The sequence below is a fragment of the Ambystoma mexicanum genome, chromosome 9 (assembly GCF_040938575.1).
Source record: "Ambystoma mexicanum isolate Mex_15411 chromosome 9, UKY_AmexF1_1, whole genome shotgun sequence".
In the NCBI taxonomy this organism is placed as follows: Eukaryota; Metazoa; Chordata; class Amphibia; order Caudata; family Ambystomatidae; genus Ambystoma; species Ambystoma mexicanum.
In genome coordinates this window covers 515936962-515956741 of record NC_090931.1, presented here as the reverse complement: position 1 = coordinate 515956741, position 19780 = coordinate 515936962, and the positions used below count along the sequence as shown (strand labels likewise).

Sequence of the window (19780 nt, the reverse complement as noted above, 5' to 3'; positions counted from 1 at the left end):
TATGTGTCCCAGCGGTGGTCGGGCCCCCAACACTCAAGACAGAGTGCATGAGGGTTTGAGGCTGGGAATTAGTTAGCAGAAAGCTAAAAAAGTCTCTGCGCTGGCTGCCAGGTCCAACACTGTCCGTGCAGAAAAAGGGAGAGGTGAGACGCTGGAGGGCAGGGCATACCCACGACCGAAGCCGCGCACCCGCGCTCTATTCTAAATTTAAATGGCAAGCCCAATTTGTTCGCTGCTGAAGTTTCTGGAACAAGGATGGAGGAAAGGAGATGGGAAGTACGAGTGTGCTTACAGTGGGCCAGGCAACTGTTAGACCACCCTCATTTCTCATTCTGGCTCCACTTCCCCCTCCTTATGGTCACCGCCATCGATTTCTCTGCAGGCAGACTTGTACACATAAGAAATGTTCCTTCCAGTGCTTCCATATCAGTGGTATCACTGGAAACATATTTCTAGGTGTGGATGAAGCACATAAGATTGCCCTTTCAAATGTAGGTTTCGGTCTTAATAATGGCAAGGATATGTATGGTCAATTTGTTGCATTTGTTTTCCTGAATTCTTGCATGTAGCTTTCCTTCTACCTGCCTGGTGGATAGGATAGCTCATGAGTTAAGAACTTGTTTAACACGTGGCTCAATCTTCCACTTTCTAAGTACGAGTCCCACACTAGGGCTGAAGGGGCCCTTCACTGAATACCATAGGTAGAATTGGTAACCGTAGTGTGGCGTTGCTTTAAGTTGGGGGTTGTCTGGGTGTCACAAGGTGTGTGTGGTGGCACTGGCACCATGGTTGTGGTGAATTATGGCATTAAGTTGCAGCTGAAACTGCGTGCATGCAGAGGTTACCCTTTCCTAGCACTTTTGCTAGCAGGACTAGACTCTGCATACACGCATTGTAAATCTTTGAGAGCAAAGAACTATATCTAGAAAGACCTAGACGTGGGGTCAGGGTCCATGCATGCTCAGATTAAATGCTTCTGTTTATGACATTCACCATTTTGATGACAAAGATATATTTGTTTACATAAAGTGTTTTAACAAGCAACTGCGGGTATACTTGTTTGAAAAATAAAGATGATGGGCCTTCATTGTTTTTAATTCTCAACCATAATGAAGCAAGATTACCTAGTGGCACCAATAAACCTGGAAATGTCCGAATTCAAATTGAGTCTTCATCCTCACACAACTAACATACCTTCATCTGAGGTAACCAACGTTTGTGCCCTTTTCTGCAGTTCCCCATCCTTCCATAATATTATGGGCCTCATTATGAGCTTGGCGATAATGGTAAAGAGTGCAGGTAACTCTATTAACTTCACTTATACAACTCCAAATTATGAGTTGCACAGCTTGGACAACTTAAAATGACTAAACATGGAGGTAAATCTTCCAAAAATGTTGAGGAATTGCCAGAGGGAATACCGCCACTTTTACAATAAATTTGTATGGGACGGCATAAAAATGCGCTATTGCTGAGGGTGCTAATTCCTCCACTTTTCAGTGCAAACAAACTCATAGTGCATGAATTAGTACCATTTCCAAATGTAGTAATGGTAATTTGGAATGCGACCATGGGCCTCATAACAAGTGTGGCAGTCCGGAAACAAGGGTGTCGCTAATCTTACCGGCACCCTTTTTTAAAACCGCCACACTACGAGTCTGCCTGCCGGGGCCACTGCGCCCGGCAGTTCTGACCCTGTCGGGCACAATGGCCCCGGTAGGCAAACTCATCACGGAGTACCAGCACTGTTACTAACCCATTCCCTTGGAGTCCTATGGGCCTCCACTGGAATGGAGACTTACATTTTCCGGCACCTAGCTTCCCAGTGCACTGGGAAGCTAGGCACCGGAAATGGTGCTACAGGGTCGGCGGCAACCCCGCCGGTAGCAACAACGGTTTACTGCCGACCTCGTAATGAGGTCCCATGTCTCACAAAATCTGCCTCCAAACCCTAGCCCTGCAAAATGACAATTTAGCATGTGTAAACATACACTCGGAATCAGACGGTGCATTACAAATGAATACACACCATACACACAAAATCAGATAATGCATTACAAATGAGAACATACACATATTGCAGATATTACATTTGAAGTGAGGACATACACTTGACACACATTCAAATCATTTCCTCCTTCATGACAAGTGAGGACTCTGATACACTCGATACACACTATTCTAACAATGCATTACAAATGAGGACTCAACATATGTTGTAATATTTGCAATATGCAACAATTTCACTTAGCACAATGGACCCATGAACAGTCCCAGATGGGTATACAACGAGTACAAAATTATTTTTTCATCATGGAAAATTAAATTAAAAGTTCCCTTAACAACATGACGACCCTAATAAAATGTCCTCACTTTGACAAATGTCCTCACAACATTGGTGTTCTTTGGCACTCATGTCCTCACTTGTAATGCAGTGCGCACACAAAACAAATTTCTGTACACATTGCAGTTGATCAAATCACTGAAATTGCTTTAAAGAGAAACATTTATTTCAACAAACAAAAAGAAAAGTATATCTTTTTTTCAGAAACTTAAGACAGCGGTTCAAAACATACTTTCCATTAGTCAACACACTGTTGTCTCAAACCTTGTATCTTAATGCAACATGTGTTTGGAAATGGACAGAAAGTAAGCATGCTAAAGCAATAAATCAAAAGCGTACTCGTAATGGCATCTACTCAAGAGCTCAATGTATTAAACCATGTACAAATTAAAAAATATTTTATTTAGAGTGAGACCTCTTTAAAAAGTGAAACATTTAAACACACTATCAAATTTCGTAGTCTGAAGAGCTCTGCTTCTCACATACTTTTAACTACTTTTCTAGTTCCATTTGCAAATTAAAATGTTGACTGAGAAACGGAGAATTAAAAAGTTGCACATTTTGGCTTGTCAACCATAAGCCTACTACGTTTGGAATGACTAGTGTACCATCATTCTCTAGTCTATCTGCTACGTTAAGGTACTTGGGTTTAATTATAAAGATCAGCAGTAATATGTCCTTTTTCTTCTGTCAGTCTGTTCACGACTTCCAAAGGAAGAGAAGAAAGTTCTGTTCCAATCATTAACGAAAAGAGGGCAACAGGTTATGTGGTGATGGAACTTATCATTTATGGGGCTTCTCTAAAAACAATTTTTTTCTCGCAAATAGTGTGTTGGAACATAAAGACCATTGGGACATGAAAACAGTCCACAAGTGTTACATTTGAACCAGGGATTACAGGGTAGACAAGATTAAGTTGCCAAGGGCTGAATGGGTCTTGGTGGGTGGGGATGAGGTAAAGAAGGAGCATATAACTCACTATTTTTAATTCTGCACCAATATAGGCTGTTTTTACACACACACGCATCCCAAAGGCCAAAGAAGCAGATTTTTTCCTGTAACGTGTTCGTCCTTAGGCATGCTCAATAGGTTAAATATGTATGCAGATAGAAGGCAATCAGACATTAAGCACTCCACTTCACATTTCCTGATGATAAATGTACAATGAAAATATGATTACAAACATCTTGCTGTGCAGCGAATAAACAGTTTGTGACCCAACACATTTTTAATTTCCGCTTAATCTCCTCCCAAAACATTTAATGGAACACACCGTCAATTCAGATCTCTAACATCCTTGCTCCTGCATGGTGTTGAAAAAAGAAAAAGAAACCGCAAATCCCTGTTTCATAAACTGGTCCAGCACATCAAAATGGTTCATACAACAGATACATGTGCCATTGACATGTGCTTTCTGCACAACTCACAACTTCTCTTCTGAAACTTTTTTGATCTTTGGTGAAGCACAAAAATAGACTGCCTTCAGCGTGTGCGCCCACACACACACGCGACGGACAGACAAACCAGAAATCCCAATGGAAAATGACTAACGTAACAGCTCTTACAATCTGAGTTGGAAAAAGGAAACTAAGAAAATAAATCTGACAGAAGCATGTGCAAGTTCACTGCTGTTAATTTGGCAGACAGAGTTTAGCTGTATACCTCATCATTATTTACATATTGCCTTAAGACAAATCATAAACCTGGCAAACGTTTTGTTTCATTTAATTTTCTTTCTCAGAGAGCCTTTCGCATTAAATGTACTATCCCGTGCAAATTTGAAGTGCCAAAACACAACACTGATTTTTCGCTAATGCCATCACTACCCTTTCTGGAAAAGGAGTATGCTTGGGCAGAATGCAAATTACCTGAAAATGTGAATCATCTCTATTGGCTTCCTTCAGGAATCTTTGTGTCGGTACACACTATAGAAGTGAACTTAGAGAAACAGTTAAGGTTCATAAAGGAGGACATACCCTGGAGGTTTTTTGCACCTCTGATTTCTAGAGATTTTCAGAATTCACTAAAGCAATCAGTTGCTTGTTGACACCAATTACAACTGAGTTCAATAATTAGCTATTGTGTTTGTGTGTTATTTAAGTATAACAACATTGCCAAGAAAAGCTCTACCTCCTTTAAGGAAGTCTAACATCCTAAACGTGAATGTCAGGAAAGCTTATACTATGGGAACAGTTACTATAGTGAAAGCTGAGATATGTGCTTTAGGTGGTCTCTGTAGAAGGTATGCATGGTTCTTTTGGTTCTGGTTTCATTAATGGATCTTCCACCTCCAGGTGGGCGTGGTTCCCTTTGATGGTCTCATGAAGTATGTGACGCTGCTGAACTTCAGCTCTGAGGTTGTCCATGTCCTTTTGGCTAATATAAAGTAGAAAAACAAAATATATTATTCACAGAGCAATTATTATGTTCCTCTGTCATACTAATGTTGTTACAGGGCCACAAAAGAAAGGTAATTGATTAACCATGAACCAAACTGCTCGGACATGCGTTTCATGGGTACATATACCCTCAAGAATTCACTTCTTGATGGATATAATCTTCCTCCCACCGATTCCTCAACTTTTGAAATCTATCCAGAAGGAGACTGGACTATGAAATCCTTAATAGTCTAATCTGGCAGCTACAACGAAACTCAACAGACACCCTTAACACAACAAGTGATAGTGATGGCCCCTTAGCCTTTTCACTAATGCGGCAGGTTACCGAAAATCTCATAAAAAACATACACTAATCAGGTTTGGATAGAGGGTCAATGGGGAATCTGTGGGAGAAATATATCCATTACTAAAGTTCTGTCACTTTTTCCTCTCGTAAACGCTCAAGGATTGCTTAGCTACTGAACAAAAAACAAAACACTAACGCTACAGTATGGTGGACACAGTTTACAGAAAACCTTTACTACTGAATAAGAAACCAGTACATTTTGGCTGCCCAAGCCTCTTTCGCTGATAAAGAACGTAATGTTATTTCTTCTTGACACAATCGTCCACCAACAGATATCATAGCTTTTTAAATAGCTGCACGGGGATATTTGGCATGTAAAACTTTAACCCTTTGAATGTTCTTATCAATCAGAGTAGGGTCAAAAACCGGCACACACATGTTAGTGTAATTAAACTAGGGCTATATTGTGTAGATTTACTGGGTTGTATCAGAATAAATAAATAATGGCAACATAAACAAGTTCAACAAAAGGATGGCTTTTCCTTAACTTCAAATCTCAATCTGGGTTCCCTTCTGCAAAGAAAATGATGACTTCAAAGTCACTCAGAGCGTTGGGGTTTAAGTGTCCTGACACTTTTGTCTCCTACTTTTGTAGACTTGCTGGTCTGCTTCTCTTCCTTGTTGAAGCAGATTGTCCCTCCCAGAGATCTACGGTCCCATGTGTTCCTGCAGGCTGCGCCTCGCAAGTGGCGAACTTGGGGCCCGATAAGGGCTGGCAAAACCCCAGTGCCTTCACCATGAGTCTGGTAGCCTTGCTTTCTTTTAACTCAACCTCCTGTCCCGGGAGCCTTGTTCTATTCTCTGATTCCCCAACTTCATATTCCTCAATGATTTGCAATCACCACCTTCCTAAATATCTCCTATTTTACTTCTCTGTTCAACTCTCCTGTTGCGCCACAATACCCATTTCTAACCTCTCTTCTGATTATCATGCAGCCCTCATTCTTAATACATTCTGTCACTCTCTTTATGCTTTCCACCAGCCTCCTCCAGAGTACTCCTTTCCACTGTCCCCCAGATACAAACCATCTCTGATGTTTTACATGCCTCCTCCCTCGCATCTCCTTCCAACCTCCTGATATCCAACTCCACTCCACTCAGGTTCCCTCAAACCTCCGTCAGCAGCCTTATTTTTCTCCACCTCATTCTTCATAACACTTTCAAACCTCCATTTTGCTGTTCCCTCCACCTCCTTCCATACAACTTCTTCCAAGCTCCTATTCAGTATTCCATCCACCCTTACTCCTAACACTCTCTCCCAATCAGCCCCCTTTTGTCCTCCAGCTTCCTTTCTTCACAATCCATCACCCACCTCTCTATGCCTCTTTTCCTCCTCATTTGTTCCATGTCTCCAGGAGGCGCGGTCTCCCTCTTTTCAGCTCTTAACTTCCGCATTACCACTACTGTGTCTTTTATTCTATTCTAGACCGTCCCTCTGGGCCATGATCCCTGTGAGTGATTGCACCCAAGTGGTGTAACAAACTGGATTGGGGTATAGGTCCCCAAATGTCTGCATACCTGCCAACAGTATGGGCCCACAGAGTAGTATCATGGACCAACCTCAAGTAATACTCATTTGCTATCTTGGAATGTACATATGTGGTCCCAACGCTGCCTGGCAAACCACCTTCTCACTGTATTTGATCACAAAGCAGATCCACCCTCAGAGTTGTTCTGCATGCAGAGGAACAGGTTCAATCCCTGTTGCTCACAATAGCAAGCATTGTGTTTCTTTGTCTGGAAACTCTAAAGGAATATCATGACTAACCCCAGTGCAATAATCATAATTCAAGTTACCTCTTAGTTGTTCTGAAGTAAGAAACTGGAGCTGAAGGCCCTTCCAAAACCAAGATCCATCCAAGAATGTAGACAAAAGTATGCAGACACAAAGACATTGTAGTTTGGCAGTAAAGTGCATATAGCATCCTGGTGGAATGGGTTTGATACCTTTAGCAATCCCCTTGTTTCACCTACAGATGGGTCTTATTTAGAAGAAGCCTTACCATGTCAAAAATCACTAAGACCAACCCATAGCTGTTTGTCATGACAGTACTCATTCGAAAGAGACAGAGGCTGAGCACCCTCTTTGGATCAATAAATCTGAGCATCAACTATTTCCTACAAAATAAAATTATACAATAGTCCATACAAAGTGCCTAAAGCACACTCACAATATGTGCTGAAGTAATGGACATCAGGAACATAATCTTCATAGTGAGATGTCTTAATGGACAAGGATGCATGTGCACATGCACAATAAGATCCCATCAGAAATGCCAACATTGGGCTCCAGGGTAGAAATTAGTTAACAAATCATTTCAGAAAGAGTATGACCATGCTGCCTAATAATAAAAAGAAGTTTAAAAAAAAAAAGAAAGAGTATGACCGATGGAACTGCCCTGTCACGCGAATTAAGAAACAGTGCTTAAATAACACTTAACACCTATATCAAGGCCATTCCTGACTAAGGAAAGTAACTGTCATGATTCCTGCCCCTCATGTCCCTAGCCCTTCAAGATGTCAGGTTGGAGCCAGGGCAGGATACCTTACATGGCCCTCAAGGGCCTCTCCATCCCTCCAAAGACCCACTTGGAGTCAGACTTGGCGCTTGTGGCACCAGACTCACTCACTCCCATAGGATAACATTGGGGATTGGACTTGTAGTGCATTGATGGTGACAAGATGGATGCCCCCACATATTTCGGTTCCCATAACTGCATGCGCAGTCTAGTCTTTTGGGTGTGGTTCAGCACAGAGACACCTGGGATACCCGGAGACTATTTAAGCCACGCCCAGGCTGAGAAGCATGCTTTGCGTTTTCTGCACCTGCAGCGTGACACTCGCTGTGTTCGGATCGGTCTCCAGTAGGCCTGCATCTTTCCGGCGCTCAGCTCCTGCAAGAACAAGAACACAGTTAGCAACAGCCTTACCTTGCGGCGCTTCTGCCCATCATTCATCGCTCCTTCAGTTCTGCGGGCATCTTTGGCGGTGTCATTCCCATCCCACCACGCCGCTTCCTAAGGAAAAGGGAAAAGAACAGAAAAAAGGCATTAGTAAGCATTCAGAAAATCTTATCTTATCTTTAAAGACTGTACGAGCTTCAAATGCTTACCTGAATCCCAGCCGCTCTGGGGGAACTCTGTCTCTGGAACTTCTCATCCATCTGCAAGAGAGAAAAGACACTCCAGTTTAGCGCGGAAACACCCAGAGGCGCCGCATACCGCGCTTACTCACCGCATTTCTTCTTCATAACTGGCATCCACGCTGAAAACGTCGTGGCACCTAAAAGACACATAAAAAGAACCCAGTTCAATACAAATACGAAAGGGTTGCATCGCGCTCTCACTCACCTTCAGCGCTACTCATCTCAGCAGCATGTCGCCATCCCTGGACGCCGGCCATCATCGAAGGAAGGAAAGGAACGAAGTTAGAGAACTGTTCAAAAGACTCATTATACTTACCTGTCGGACTCTTGCCAGTGAAGTAACTAGGCAGCAACAAGCCTGCATCAATCAACGTGCCCCTGCATTGAAAGCAGGACGGAGAGCACACTTTCCAAGAAAACAAGGTGAGCTGTGGATCAAAGGGAAGGGTTGGACCCGGGGGAAGAAGGGGTTCAAGCACACAGAGACAATAGGGAGTTAAACTCTACCAATCCTGTGTTTCAGGCCCAGTCACCAGTCGAGTAGACTCAAGGGAAGGGTTTGAGGTCGTAAGAGGTCAGAACAGGCTGAGTGATGTCCCCGTGGATACCAGGTGAGCGTTACAGAACGCAAAGCCTCACATCAAAATCCACCTGGGCGTCATGGAAACGTCAGAAACCGACCAGTTCGCCCACATGTTGGGGCAGCTACGTTCCGAAGTACATGCAGCCAGGCAGGAGACCAACACCCTGAGGAGAGAGCTGATAGTAGCCAAAGAACGCACTGATGTTTTAAGCCGGCAACTTCTCCAGTCACAAGCAGGGCATGCACCATTGGCGGGAAGCGTGCCCTCAATGCCAGCACCATCAGCCAATCCCGTTCAGATAACCCTTCTTGGGGCAGTTCCCTTGGCCCCGCCTGACCCAAGAGGTTTGCAACGTTCGTGAACCAATGCCGTCTGCACTTCCTCTGTAGACCAGGGGGCTTTTCGAATGACCAATCACGGGTCGCTTTTGTGCTATCCTACCTGAGTGGTAGCCCCGCAGACTGGTCTGGCCCAAGACGATCCTTTGCTGCATGACTTCAGGGGCTTTCAGCAGGAGATGGAAAAGATGTTCGCCCGTCGTACTCATGGGCAGGCATTAGACAACGAACTTCTGTCCCTACGCCAAGGGAATCAAGACCTATTAACATACAAAGCCACGTTCAATAGACTCGTAGTTGAAGCAGAATGGCCAGTGGAGAAGAAAACCACGTTATTTCATCAGGGCTTGCGGGGGGGCTCAAGGATGTTCTAGCACAAGTGGTGAACCCCCCCGAAAGACTGCTCAGAATTCATTGACCTTGTTGTTCAACTGGATCATAGGTTGCAGGACCGAAGAGCAGATCCAACCAGACCGGACCCTCGCCCTATGTATGTGCGTTCAAAGGACAATATTGCCCGCACAACGGCAGGTTCAGGAGAACCAATGCAAATCGGGGTGGTCAGATCCCCCTTGACTAAAGCGGAAAGGGATAAAAGGAGACAGCAGCAGTTATGTCTGTACTGTGGAAGGTCAGGTAATTTCCTTAAAGAGTGCCCTGTGAAGCCACCGAGGAGGACGGTAGGGGCCACGGACAAGGAAGATACCATCAAGGAATCGAAAAACTCCCCATCCCGGCAAGTGTAGGGGTCCACTTGTCGAGCGAAGAAAGTGAACTACAGACCTCCAATTTTGCACTATCTGTGGTCTTGATCAATCACCAACAACCATCTCGGATGCACGCAGTAAGAGCGTACGTTGACAGTGGAGCCATTAGGAATTACATCGACCAGGATCTTGCAGCAAAGCTGGGGCTTCTGTTACATCCGAAATCAACCACTGACACTGTTCCCACTGTCGACGGCACGGAAATACCTTCTGGTCCAGTATCCCAATGCACTGCAGCTTTAACCCTTCTTTGCCAGGATGGACATCAAGAATCTATCGTTTTCAACCCCATTAAGGCACCACAGTTCCGGTTGATTTTGGGAATGCCATGGTTGGTAGCTCACAATCCTCGACTCGATTGGCGAGCAAAAGAATTGGCCTTTGCCAAGACTTGCGCCCACACATGTTATCGCCAAGAGAAACAACCAGTAGACGCCAGAACCTCCACGCTTGCGACTGCGGCAATCGGCACCCTACCAAGTGAATACCAGGACTTTCAAGATGTCTTTCAGAAAGAACAGGCTAATACCATGCCACCGTATAGACCATACGATTGCCAAATCGACCTGATACCCGGCGCACAAATCCCTTGTGGGCGAATTCACACACTCATGGAACCAGAAAACCAGCACCTGAAGGCCTATCTTGACCAATACCTGGCCAACGGGTTCATCCGTCCCTCGAAGTCTCCAGCAGCCAGTCCTCTATTCTTTGTACCGAAAAAGGAGGGGGACTTGAGAACGTGCATCGACTATCGCGCACTGAACCAGATTACTGTAAAAAAACGCTACCCCCTGCCACTGACTCCTGAATTGCTTGATCAAGTCAAAGAGCCCCAAATCTACACAAAACTAGATCTGAGGGGGGCATATCACCTTGTTCGCGTAAAACAGGGGGACGAATGGAAAACCGCTTTTCGCACCAAATACGGCTTGTACGAATATCAAGTAATCCCTTTGGCCTTTGCAACACGCCTACAGCATTTCAATACTTCATGAACGATGTCCTACGGGAATTGATTGATGTCTGTGCTCTAGTGTACATCGACGATATTCTAGTATATTCCGCATCAAAGCAGGACCACGTTAAACACGTCGATCTGGATTGGAGAAACTCTGTCAACACCAGCTCTACGCCAAGCCCGAAAAGTGCTCATTCCACTTCTCCGAGGTGGAATTCCTGGGCTTTATTCTCAGCCCGAATGGATGTACACAAGGTAGATGCTATCCTAAACTGGCCATCCCCAAATTCATTCAAGGGGGTTCAAAGTATGCTGGGTTTTGCAAACTTCTACCGCCGGTTCATCCCAGGATTTTCGCAAATCGTGCATCCCATCACGTCATTGCTAAGGAAAAGCAACAAAAAGTTCCAGTGGACAACAGAAACCGAGGAAGCTTTCGAGGAACTCAAAGCAAGATTCACATCTGCCCCAATCTTACGCCACCCTCGCCCTGATCTCCCATTCCTGGTGGAAACTGACGCCTCAAGCATGGCTATGGGAGCCGTCCTCTCACAAAAGGACCCCGAAACGGGCCAGTTACACCCTGTTGCCTTCTGGTCACGTAAATTCACACCCCTTGAACTGAATTATGCTATCACAGCCAAAGAACTCCTGGCCATTAAGTCAGCCTTTAAGGCATGGCAGCACTACCTCTTGGGCGCCAGACACACAATCACCGTAATTACTGACCACCGGAACCTCCAGTACCTAAAAACGGAAAAGGCCCAATCCTCACGACAACTACGTTGGGCTCTTTTTTTTGCTGAATAGGACTACGTGATTACATTTCGACCAGGAGTGAAAAACGGGAAGGCCGATGCCCTTTCCCGTATGGGGGTGGAAGAGCAAGGGTATCAGACCCCTGACCCAATAGCAATCATCCCGAGTGACAAGCTCCTAGGAATCACAGCAACCATAACTCAGAAGAACAAGTTACTTCTTACCTTGTAACGTTCTTTCAATGGGATGTTCCTCCGACGTATTCCTTATCTTTGATAATTCGTCTCCAGCTTGCTGTCCTTGGAATTTTTTTCTCTGTAGAGGGCGCTGCACATCGACGTCCGCCGAGTCGATGTCCCTCGACAGCCACCGTATCGGCGCCGACGTCACCATGCCCATAAATAGCCACGTGCCGCGTCCGTTGCTCAGTTCAGTTTTGTAGCATAAGATAAGTCATGCCTGAATTGGTTATTGACCTTGAAGGAGCGTAAGCTGCAACCACAAGGGAAGTATTACTGCGGGGATGGATGGGAGGGGCGATAAGGAATATGTTGGAGGAAAGAACGTTACAGGGTAAGAAGTAACTTGTTCTTCGAAGGGATTGTGTCCTCCGACGTATTCCTTACCTTTGATAGACTCCCATAGCAGTGGCATGTAAGTGGAGGTGGGAGTAATAATGTCATGTATCCCCTTTAGGAATGAACCGCATGTAATACAGCTTTTCCAAATCTGGTCTCTTGACTAGCGGAGGAATTCAGGTTGTAAAATTTTGTGAATGTATGTGCGGACGACCATGTGGCAGCCGCACATATTTCTCGGACCGGTACCCCGCTTTGGAGGGCCGAAGAGGCTGCGATACCCCTGGTTGAATGAGCCCTAAGATTTTGGGGTGGCTCTTTCCCTGCCAGTTTGTAACATTCCAGAATGGCCAAAATAATCCACCTGGAAATGGTCTGTTTTGTTATGGGTAGTCCCAACTTGTGACCTGAGTATCCTACAAACAGTTGGTCTGCTTGCCTAATTCTAGCCAGTCTGCTGATGTAAAAGCTCAAAGCTCGCCTTGGGTCCAGCCTATGTAGCCTTTCTTCCTCTTTCCCCGGATGGGGAGGAGGGTAGAACGAAGGTAAGGTAATGTTCTGAGTAATATGAAATTCAGAAACCACCTTTGGGAGGAAATTAGGCTTCACCTGTAGGACAACTTTGTCCTTATGGAAAATTGTATGGGGGGTTTACAAGAGAGCGCTTGTAGCTCGCTCATCCTCCTAGCAGATGTTAGTGCTACCAATAGGACAGTTTTAAGCGTGAGAAATCTCAGCGAACAAGAGTGGAGTGGTTCGAATGGAGTACCCATTAGGAAGTTTAAGACTAAATTTAAAGTCCCATAAGGGAACTTGGAATGGTCTTGGAGGATAAACATTAGTTAATCCCTTGAGAAATTTAATCACTAGAGGTAGTTTGAAATACAATGGTTCTTCCGCAGTGCGCTTGAAGATTGAAAGCGCTGCGAGATAGCCTTTTACTGTGCCAACTTGAAGGCCTGAGTTTGCCAAGTAGAGTAGAAACGATAACACTGTTGGTGTACCACATGAAAAAGGGTCGATATTCCCTTCTCTACACCAGCTGCAAAATTTGTTCCAACGGCAGCGGTATAAATACTTTGTTGCTGGCCTTCTGGACGAGAGCAACACCTCCATAACGTCTTCAGGGAGGTCTGAATCCTTGTACCTCATCCTTTCAGAAGCCAAGCCTGATGGTTGAGGGTTCTGGTGTCTGGATTGAGAACCTGACCTCCCTTCTGCGAGAGAAGATTCTCTTTGAGTGGAAGACGGATTGGAGGGCAGATGGACATATCCAGAAGGTCCGGGTACCATGTTCTCCTGGCCCCAGTCCGGGGCAATTAGGATCATGGTTTTCTGGAATCTTCTCAACCTCCTGATCATTTGAGGAATAACAGGGACTGGTGGAAAAGCGTAAATGAGTGGGAACTCCCAGTCCACTACGAATGCATCTCCTAGAGCTCCTCTCGGGGGAAATTCCCTTGAACAGAACAGATTGCACTTCCTGTTGGTGCTTGTGGCGAACAGATCCACCTGAGGGGTTCCCCAAAGGGCGAAGATCTCTTGAAGGACTTCCTGAGCTAGCTCCCACTCATGGGAGACTGTGCTCTGCCTGCTCCGAGCGTCCACTGTCAAGTTCTTCTTTCCGGCTAGGTGGACTGCTGATAGAGAGATTCCTTCCTGAATTGCCCAAAACCAGAGCTGCATTGCCTCTCTGCACAGTGGCAGTGACCCTACGCCTCCTCTTTTGTTGAGGTAGTGCTGGCCACCGTGTTGTCCGTCATTATCAGGACATTTCTCCCCTGTACTGATGGCAGGAAAGCTTTCAGCGCTAGTCTGATCGCTCTCAGCTCCAATAGGTTGATGTGTAGTCTGGACTCCTATGGAGACCAACGACCGCTGATGGTCAAGTCGTTGGCATGGGCTCCCCACCCCGTGAGTGAGACATCCGTGACTACTGTTATCTCCGCCCATGGTTGCCAAAACAGTTCTCCTTTCAAGATGTCCTCCTGGCAGGCCCAACACTGAAGGTCTCGAGCCACCTTGTCCGGAACCTGAAGGAGATCTGTCATTCTCCCTGAGAATTGCGACCACTGAGTTCTTAGTGCCCACTGAAGAGATCTCATTCTCAGGCGAGCCTCCAGCACAAGAAAGATGCAGGATGCCATGAGGCCTAGCAACCTCAAAAAGTCGAAGGCTGGGAGACGTTGGGCATTTTGAAACTTGGTGACCATCTGCAGAATATCTTGAGCCCTCACCTCTGGTGGTGAGGCTTTTCCCAGGGAAGTGTCCAGGACCGCTCCAATGAACTGGAGTCTCTGTGATGGTATCATCTGTGACTTCTTTAAATTGAGGGAGAAGCCCAGTTTGTGAAGGAAGTGGCAGACATAATGTAGCTGGATCTGAGCTTTTTCCGAAGATACAGCCCTGATCAGCAAATCGTCCAGGTAGGGGTAGACGTGGATCCCTTCCCTCAGACTCGCAGCCACTACCGACATTAGCTTGGTGAAGACCCTCAGGGCGGAGGTCAGCCCAAATGGCAGAACTCGAAATTGATAATGAGAGTCGCCAATTGCGAACCTCAGGTATTTCCTGTGTTTGAGATAGTTTGGCACATGGAAATAAGCATCCTGAAGGTCCAGAGATACCTGCCAGTCCTGGAGCTGTGGGGCCTGAAGGATCTGAGAGAGGGTTACCATATTGAACTTGTCCTTCCTGAGGAACTTGTTCAATTCTCGTAAGTCCAGGATGGGTCTGAGTCCTCCGTCCTTCTTTGATATGAGAAAGTAGGGGGGAGTACCAGCCCTTGTGCCAATGAAAAGATATACACATTTAGATACAAAGCATCCAGACCAAAAAAAAAACAATTATAGCAGGTCTATAATTTCCTGCAAGAGGAGCGGATGTGGAACTTTTAGAGATCTGTGCCCCGGTGGATGACTCTGAGGGATGTGTAGAAAGGGTAGGCAGTAACCCTGGGCAACTGTCTCCAATGTCCAAGCATCTGACGTTATAGCCTGCCATTCCGTCAGATGGTGAGTTAACCTGCCCCCTACAGGTGTTTTGTGTGGAAAGACCTCAGAGTGGTTTGGGGGCGGCTGATGCAGATGGTGAGGGTAAAGAGGCACCTGCTGCGGCTTTAGTACTTTTGACCCGTCCACCTCGGGTGGATCTCCTTTGGCCTCTTTGAGCCGGCTGTCCTCTGCCTTTCCCAAATGCGGAATAATAGCGAAAGGACTTTCCTCTTCCAGAGGTTCCCAAGTGGCGAAAAGGAGTTTGGCGCCTAACGATTTTGCCGCTGCTTTAGATGTCTGCAACTTTTCCAGACTGTCATCAGCCTTTTTACCCAATAAAGAAGAGCCGTCAAAGGGCATATTCAAAAGTCTGGCCTGTACATCTGGAGCAAAGCCAGACTTTCGCAACCACGCATGCCTGCGGATTGTTGTACTTGCCGCCTTGGCCCTGCTGATACCGTCAGCGGAATCGATGCCAGTTTGAAGTGACTCGCGCATGGCATCTTTGCCATCTTTAATAATGTTAAGGAAGGCTTCCCTTTCATCTCCTTCGGGTATGCAGTCAGCCGCTGATGAAGCACACTCCCACAGTGTGTGACTGAACCTGGCGAGCGTACAGGTGGCGTTGATGGACTTCAACGCCATACTACAAGCAGAAAATACTTATTTTGCCATAGAATCGTACCTCTTGTCATCTCTATCCTGTGGGACAGTAAGGTAAGCGGTCCTGCTGCTGGATGAAGTTGCCGCTTGGACCACCAGGCTCTCTGGAGTCGGGTGTTTTGATAAGTATTCAGGGTCAGCCGCAGCTACCCTATACTTGGCTGACAATCTTTTATTGACTGCAGGGATAACTTCAGGAGTTTCCCAATTAGATGAAATCTTTCTTTGTAAGGCTGCATGGAAGGAGACCAGAGGATCCTCCTGTTGACCTTTGTCTAATATGTCTGTCACGTCATCCTGTTGAAAAACAGGTTAAGGCGCAGACCAACCCATAAATTCAATAATCCTTGCCATCAGTGTTCTATAGGGTGTTTCGGCATGTTCCCCTGGGTCTGGCTTAACAAATTCCACTTCTGGGGAAGTTTCCAGCCCACTTGCCTCATGTAATGACTCCTGTAGGTCTTTCAACCTTCTTTCCTCAGAGGTGAAATCCTCTGAAACAGGTAGTGTGGTCCTCTGCAACCCGAAGGTTTCCTGGTCAGAATCCTCCCCTTCTTCATAAATTGAAGATAATCCAGGGTACTCTGACCTCGGAAATGGTGTAAAACCCATTTCTAAGGCAGAATGAGCCAAACTCGTCATTATTGGGTGAGAAAACGTCAATGTCGTCGAAAGCCGATGTAACAGGCTTCGAAGGCGCCGATAACGGCGTCGAAAAAAACTGGAAGAGGCCTCGAAGAACTCGAGAGGATCGGGATCCTACCCGAGGATGTCGACGACTGTCTCGGCGTCATGCCGGAGGCTCTTGGTATCACCGTAGGCTGTGAAGTAGTCGTGGTTTTCTCTTTCATCGGCGTCGATGTCGGCATCGACGATGGCGTCGAGTCGATCGACCGATGTGTCGAAGAACTCTTCGACAACGGCGTCGATGGCGCCGATCCATGCGTCAAAGGGATCTTCGACGACGGCGTCGAAGACGGTGCCTTCTTACCCGATGGCCCGTGGCGCTCTCGGGTGGAATGTTTCGCCGGGTGCAGCGACTCGAAGCGTTTCTCGATTTTTTGTGTTTTCACCCGGGGTATCACCCTCAGCTGTCTTCGAGGGGGTCGAGGCCGCTTTCTCGAAGACGCTTAACATTTTCTTCCTGAATTCCTCCCACTCAGCCTGAGAGCTGTGTTTTGTGGGACAGGAGACCCTTTCTGGGGAAACAGAAGATGACGAGGAAGGGGATCTTCGACATCTCTTCTTTGAGTGTCTTGATCTCGACGAATGGTGGGAGCTACTACGAGATCTAGAATGGGAATGTTTTCGACGGCGAGGAGACGAATGCCTCGACTCAGCCGAAGAAACTTTCGAGGAGGTTTTGACTGACTTAGCTCTCTCGAGCTTCCCCTTGCGCTCCTTCAAGGCTTTCGCTGTCATGACATGCAGTCCTCACACTCCGAACAATGGTGCTCGGCTCCCAAGCAATCCAATAGCAGATCCTGTGTGGATCCGTTATCGACATTTTTTTACCATAGTCTCGACATTTTTTGAAGCCGGATCGCGGCGTTGTCGGTTCCGATGAAGATGCCATCGAGAACGAGTTGGTATATTCGAGTAAATGTAGAAGGTTTATCTGACTGAACTGAGCAACGATATTCCAAAGCGCGGAAAAATGGAACTGAGCAACGGACGCCGCGCATGGCTATTTATGGGCATGGTGACGTCGGCGCCGATACGGTGGCTGTCAAGGGACATCGACTCGGCGGACGTCGACGCGCAGCGCCCTCTACAGAGAAAAAATTTCCGAGGCCAGCAAGCTGGAGATGAATTATCAAAGATAAGGAATACGTCAGAGGACACAATCCCTTCGAAAGAATTACATGAAGAAATCCAAAACCTGATGAGTCCGGAGCAATTACAAGCGTGGAGTGCACAAGGGGAAAATTACATGATAAAAGATCAGTTGCCCTACTTCAGGAATCGTTTATTCTTACCAAACCAAGAACTACAAGAACAAGTCATGTCCGGTTATCATGATTCCTTGATTGAGGGCCACCCGGAATCACTAAAACCCTAGCCAAGGTAAAACAAAATTATTGGTGGCCCACGTGGCGTAAAGACATTATCCAATTCATCCTATCTTGTGGAGTGTGTGCTCAAAACAAGTCATCCAAGCAGAAACCGACTGGGCTATTACAACCATTGGAAATCCCACCAGCACCCTGGCACACGTTGTCCCTCGATTTTATTACTGACTTACCACCCAGTCAAGGGTTTAACACTATTCTTGTGGTCGTGGACCTATTTTCAAAAATGGCACATTTCATTCCTCTTAAGGGGCTCCCAAATGCTTCCACTCTGGCAAACGTATTTCTTGAAGGCATCGTACGGCTCTGGGTTTCCTTCAGTTTTGGTTTCAGACCGAGGTACTCAATTTGTATCTAACTTCTAGAGAAAATGCTGCTCCATAGCCCAGATCGACATCCAGCTATCCACCAGTCACCATCCCCAAACGGATGGTCAGAGGCCAAATCAGACGCTCGAGCAGTATCTGCGTTGCATGTTACACCAAGCTGAAGGAAGCTGGTTCGACCCATTATGGATAGATGAATAAGCTTATAATAATTCCCTACACACCAGCACTGGGCTAACACACTTTTATACCATGTATGGCAGGCACCCACGTACTTCTGAGTTGGACGTTCCTACAACCCTGGAAATGCCAGCAGTCAAAACCAGTGCTGTCATGATTCTTGCCCCTCATGTCCCCAGCCCTCCAAGATGTCAGGCTGGAGCCAGGCCAGGATCACCTACATGGCCCTCAAGGGCCTCTCCATCCCTCCAAAGACCCACTTGGAGTCAGACTTGGCGCTTGTGGCACCAGACTCACTCACTCCCATATTGGGGATTGGACTTGTAGTGCATTGATGGGGACAAGATGGATGTCCCCACATATTTCGGTTCCCAGAACTGCATGTGCAGTCTAGTCTTTTGGGTGTGGTTCAGCCCAGGGACACCTGGCATACCCAGAGACTATTTAAGCCACGCCCAGGCTGAGAAGCATGCTTTGCGTTTTCTGCACCTGCAGCGTGACACTCACCGTGTTCGGATCGGTATCCAGTAGGCCTGCATCTTTCTTCTGCGCTCAGCTCCTGCAAGAACAAGAACACTGTCAGGAACAGCCTTACCTTGCGGCGCTTCTGCCCATCATTCATTGCTCCTTCTGTTCTGCTGGCATCTTCGGCGGTGTCATTCCCATCCCGGCACGCCGCTTCCTAAGGAAAAGGGAAAAGAACAGAAAAAAGGCATTAGTAAGCATTCAGCAAATCTTCGCTTATTTTTAAAGACTGTACGAGCTTCAAACGCTTACCTGAATCCCAGCCGCTCTGGGGGAACTCTAGTCTGCGAAACTTCTCATCCATCTGCAAGAGAGAAAAGACACTCCAGGTTAGCGTGGAAACACCTAGAGGTGCCGCATACAGCGCTTACTCACCGCAATTCTTCTTCATAACCGGCATCCACGCTGAAAACGTTGCGGCACCTAAAAGACACAGAAAAAGAACTCCATTCATTACAAATACGAAAGGGTCGCATCGCGCTCTCACTCACCTTCAGCGCTACTCATCTCAGCAGCATGTCGCCATCCCCGGACACCGGCCATCATCGGAGGAATGAAAGGAACAAAGTTAGAGAACTGTTCAAAAGACTCATTATACTTACCTGTCGGACTCTTGCCAGTGAAGTAACTAGGCATCAATGAGCCCGCATCAATCAAAGCGCCCCTGTGCTGAAAGCAGGACGGAGGGCACACTTTTCAAGAAAACAAGGTGAGCTGTGGATCAAAGGGAAGGGTTGGACACGGGGGAAGAAGGGGTTCAAGTACACGAAGACAATAGGGAGTTAAACTCTACCAATCCT

At 46.5% G+C, this 19780-nt stretch overlaps 1 protein-coding gene across 1 annotated transcript in view; it reads right to left on the bottom strand.

Annotated features, from left to right (window-relative positions):
* Positions 1 to 2725: 2725 nt before the first annotated feature.
* The window catches only part of LOC138488230 (clustered mitochondria protein homolog), a 255153-nt gene continuing 238098 nt past the window's right edge, over positions 2726 to 19780 (bottom strand). The window contains exon 5 of the mRNA XM_069615065.1: positions 2726 to 4720. Within this exon, the coding sequence (XP_069471166.1) occupies positions 4567 to 4720 (154 nt within the window). The 3' untranslated portion in view covers positions 2726 to 4566. The remainder of the gene's footprint in view (positions 4721 to 19780) is intronic.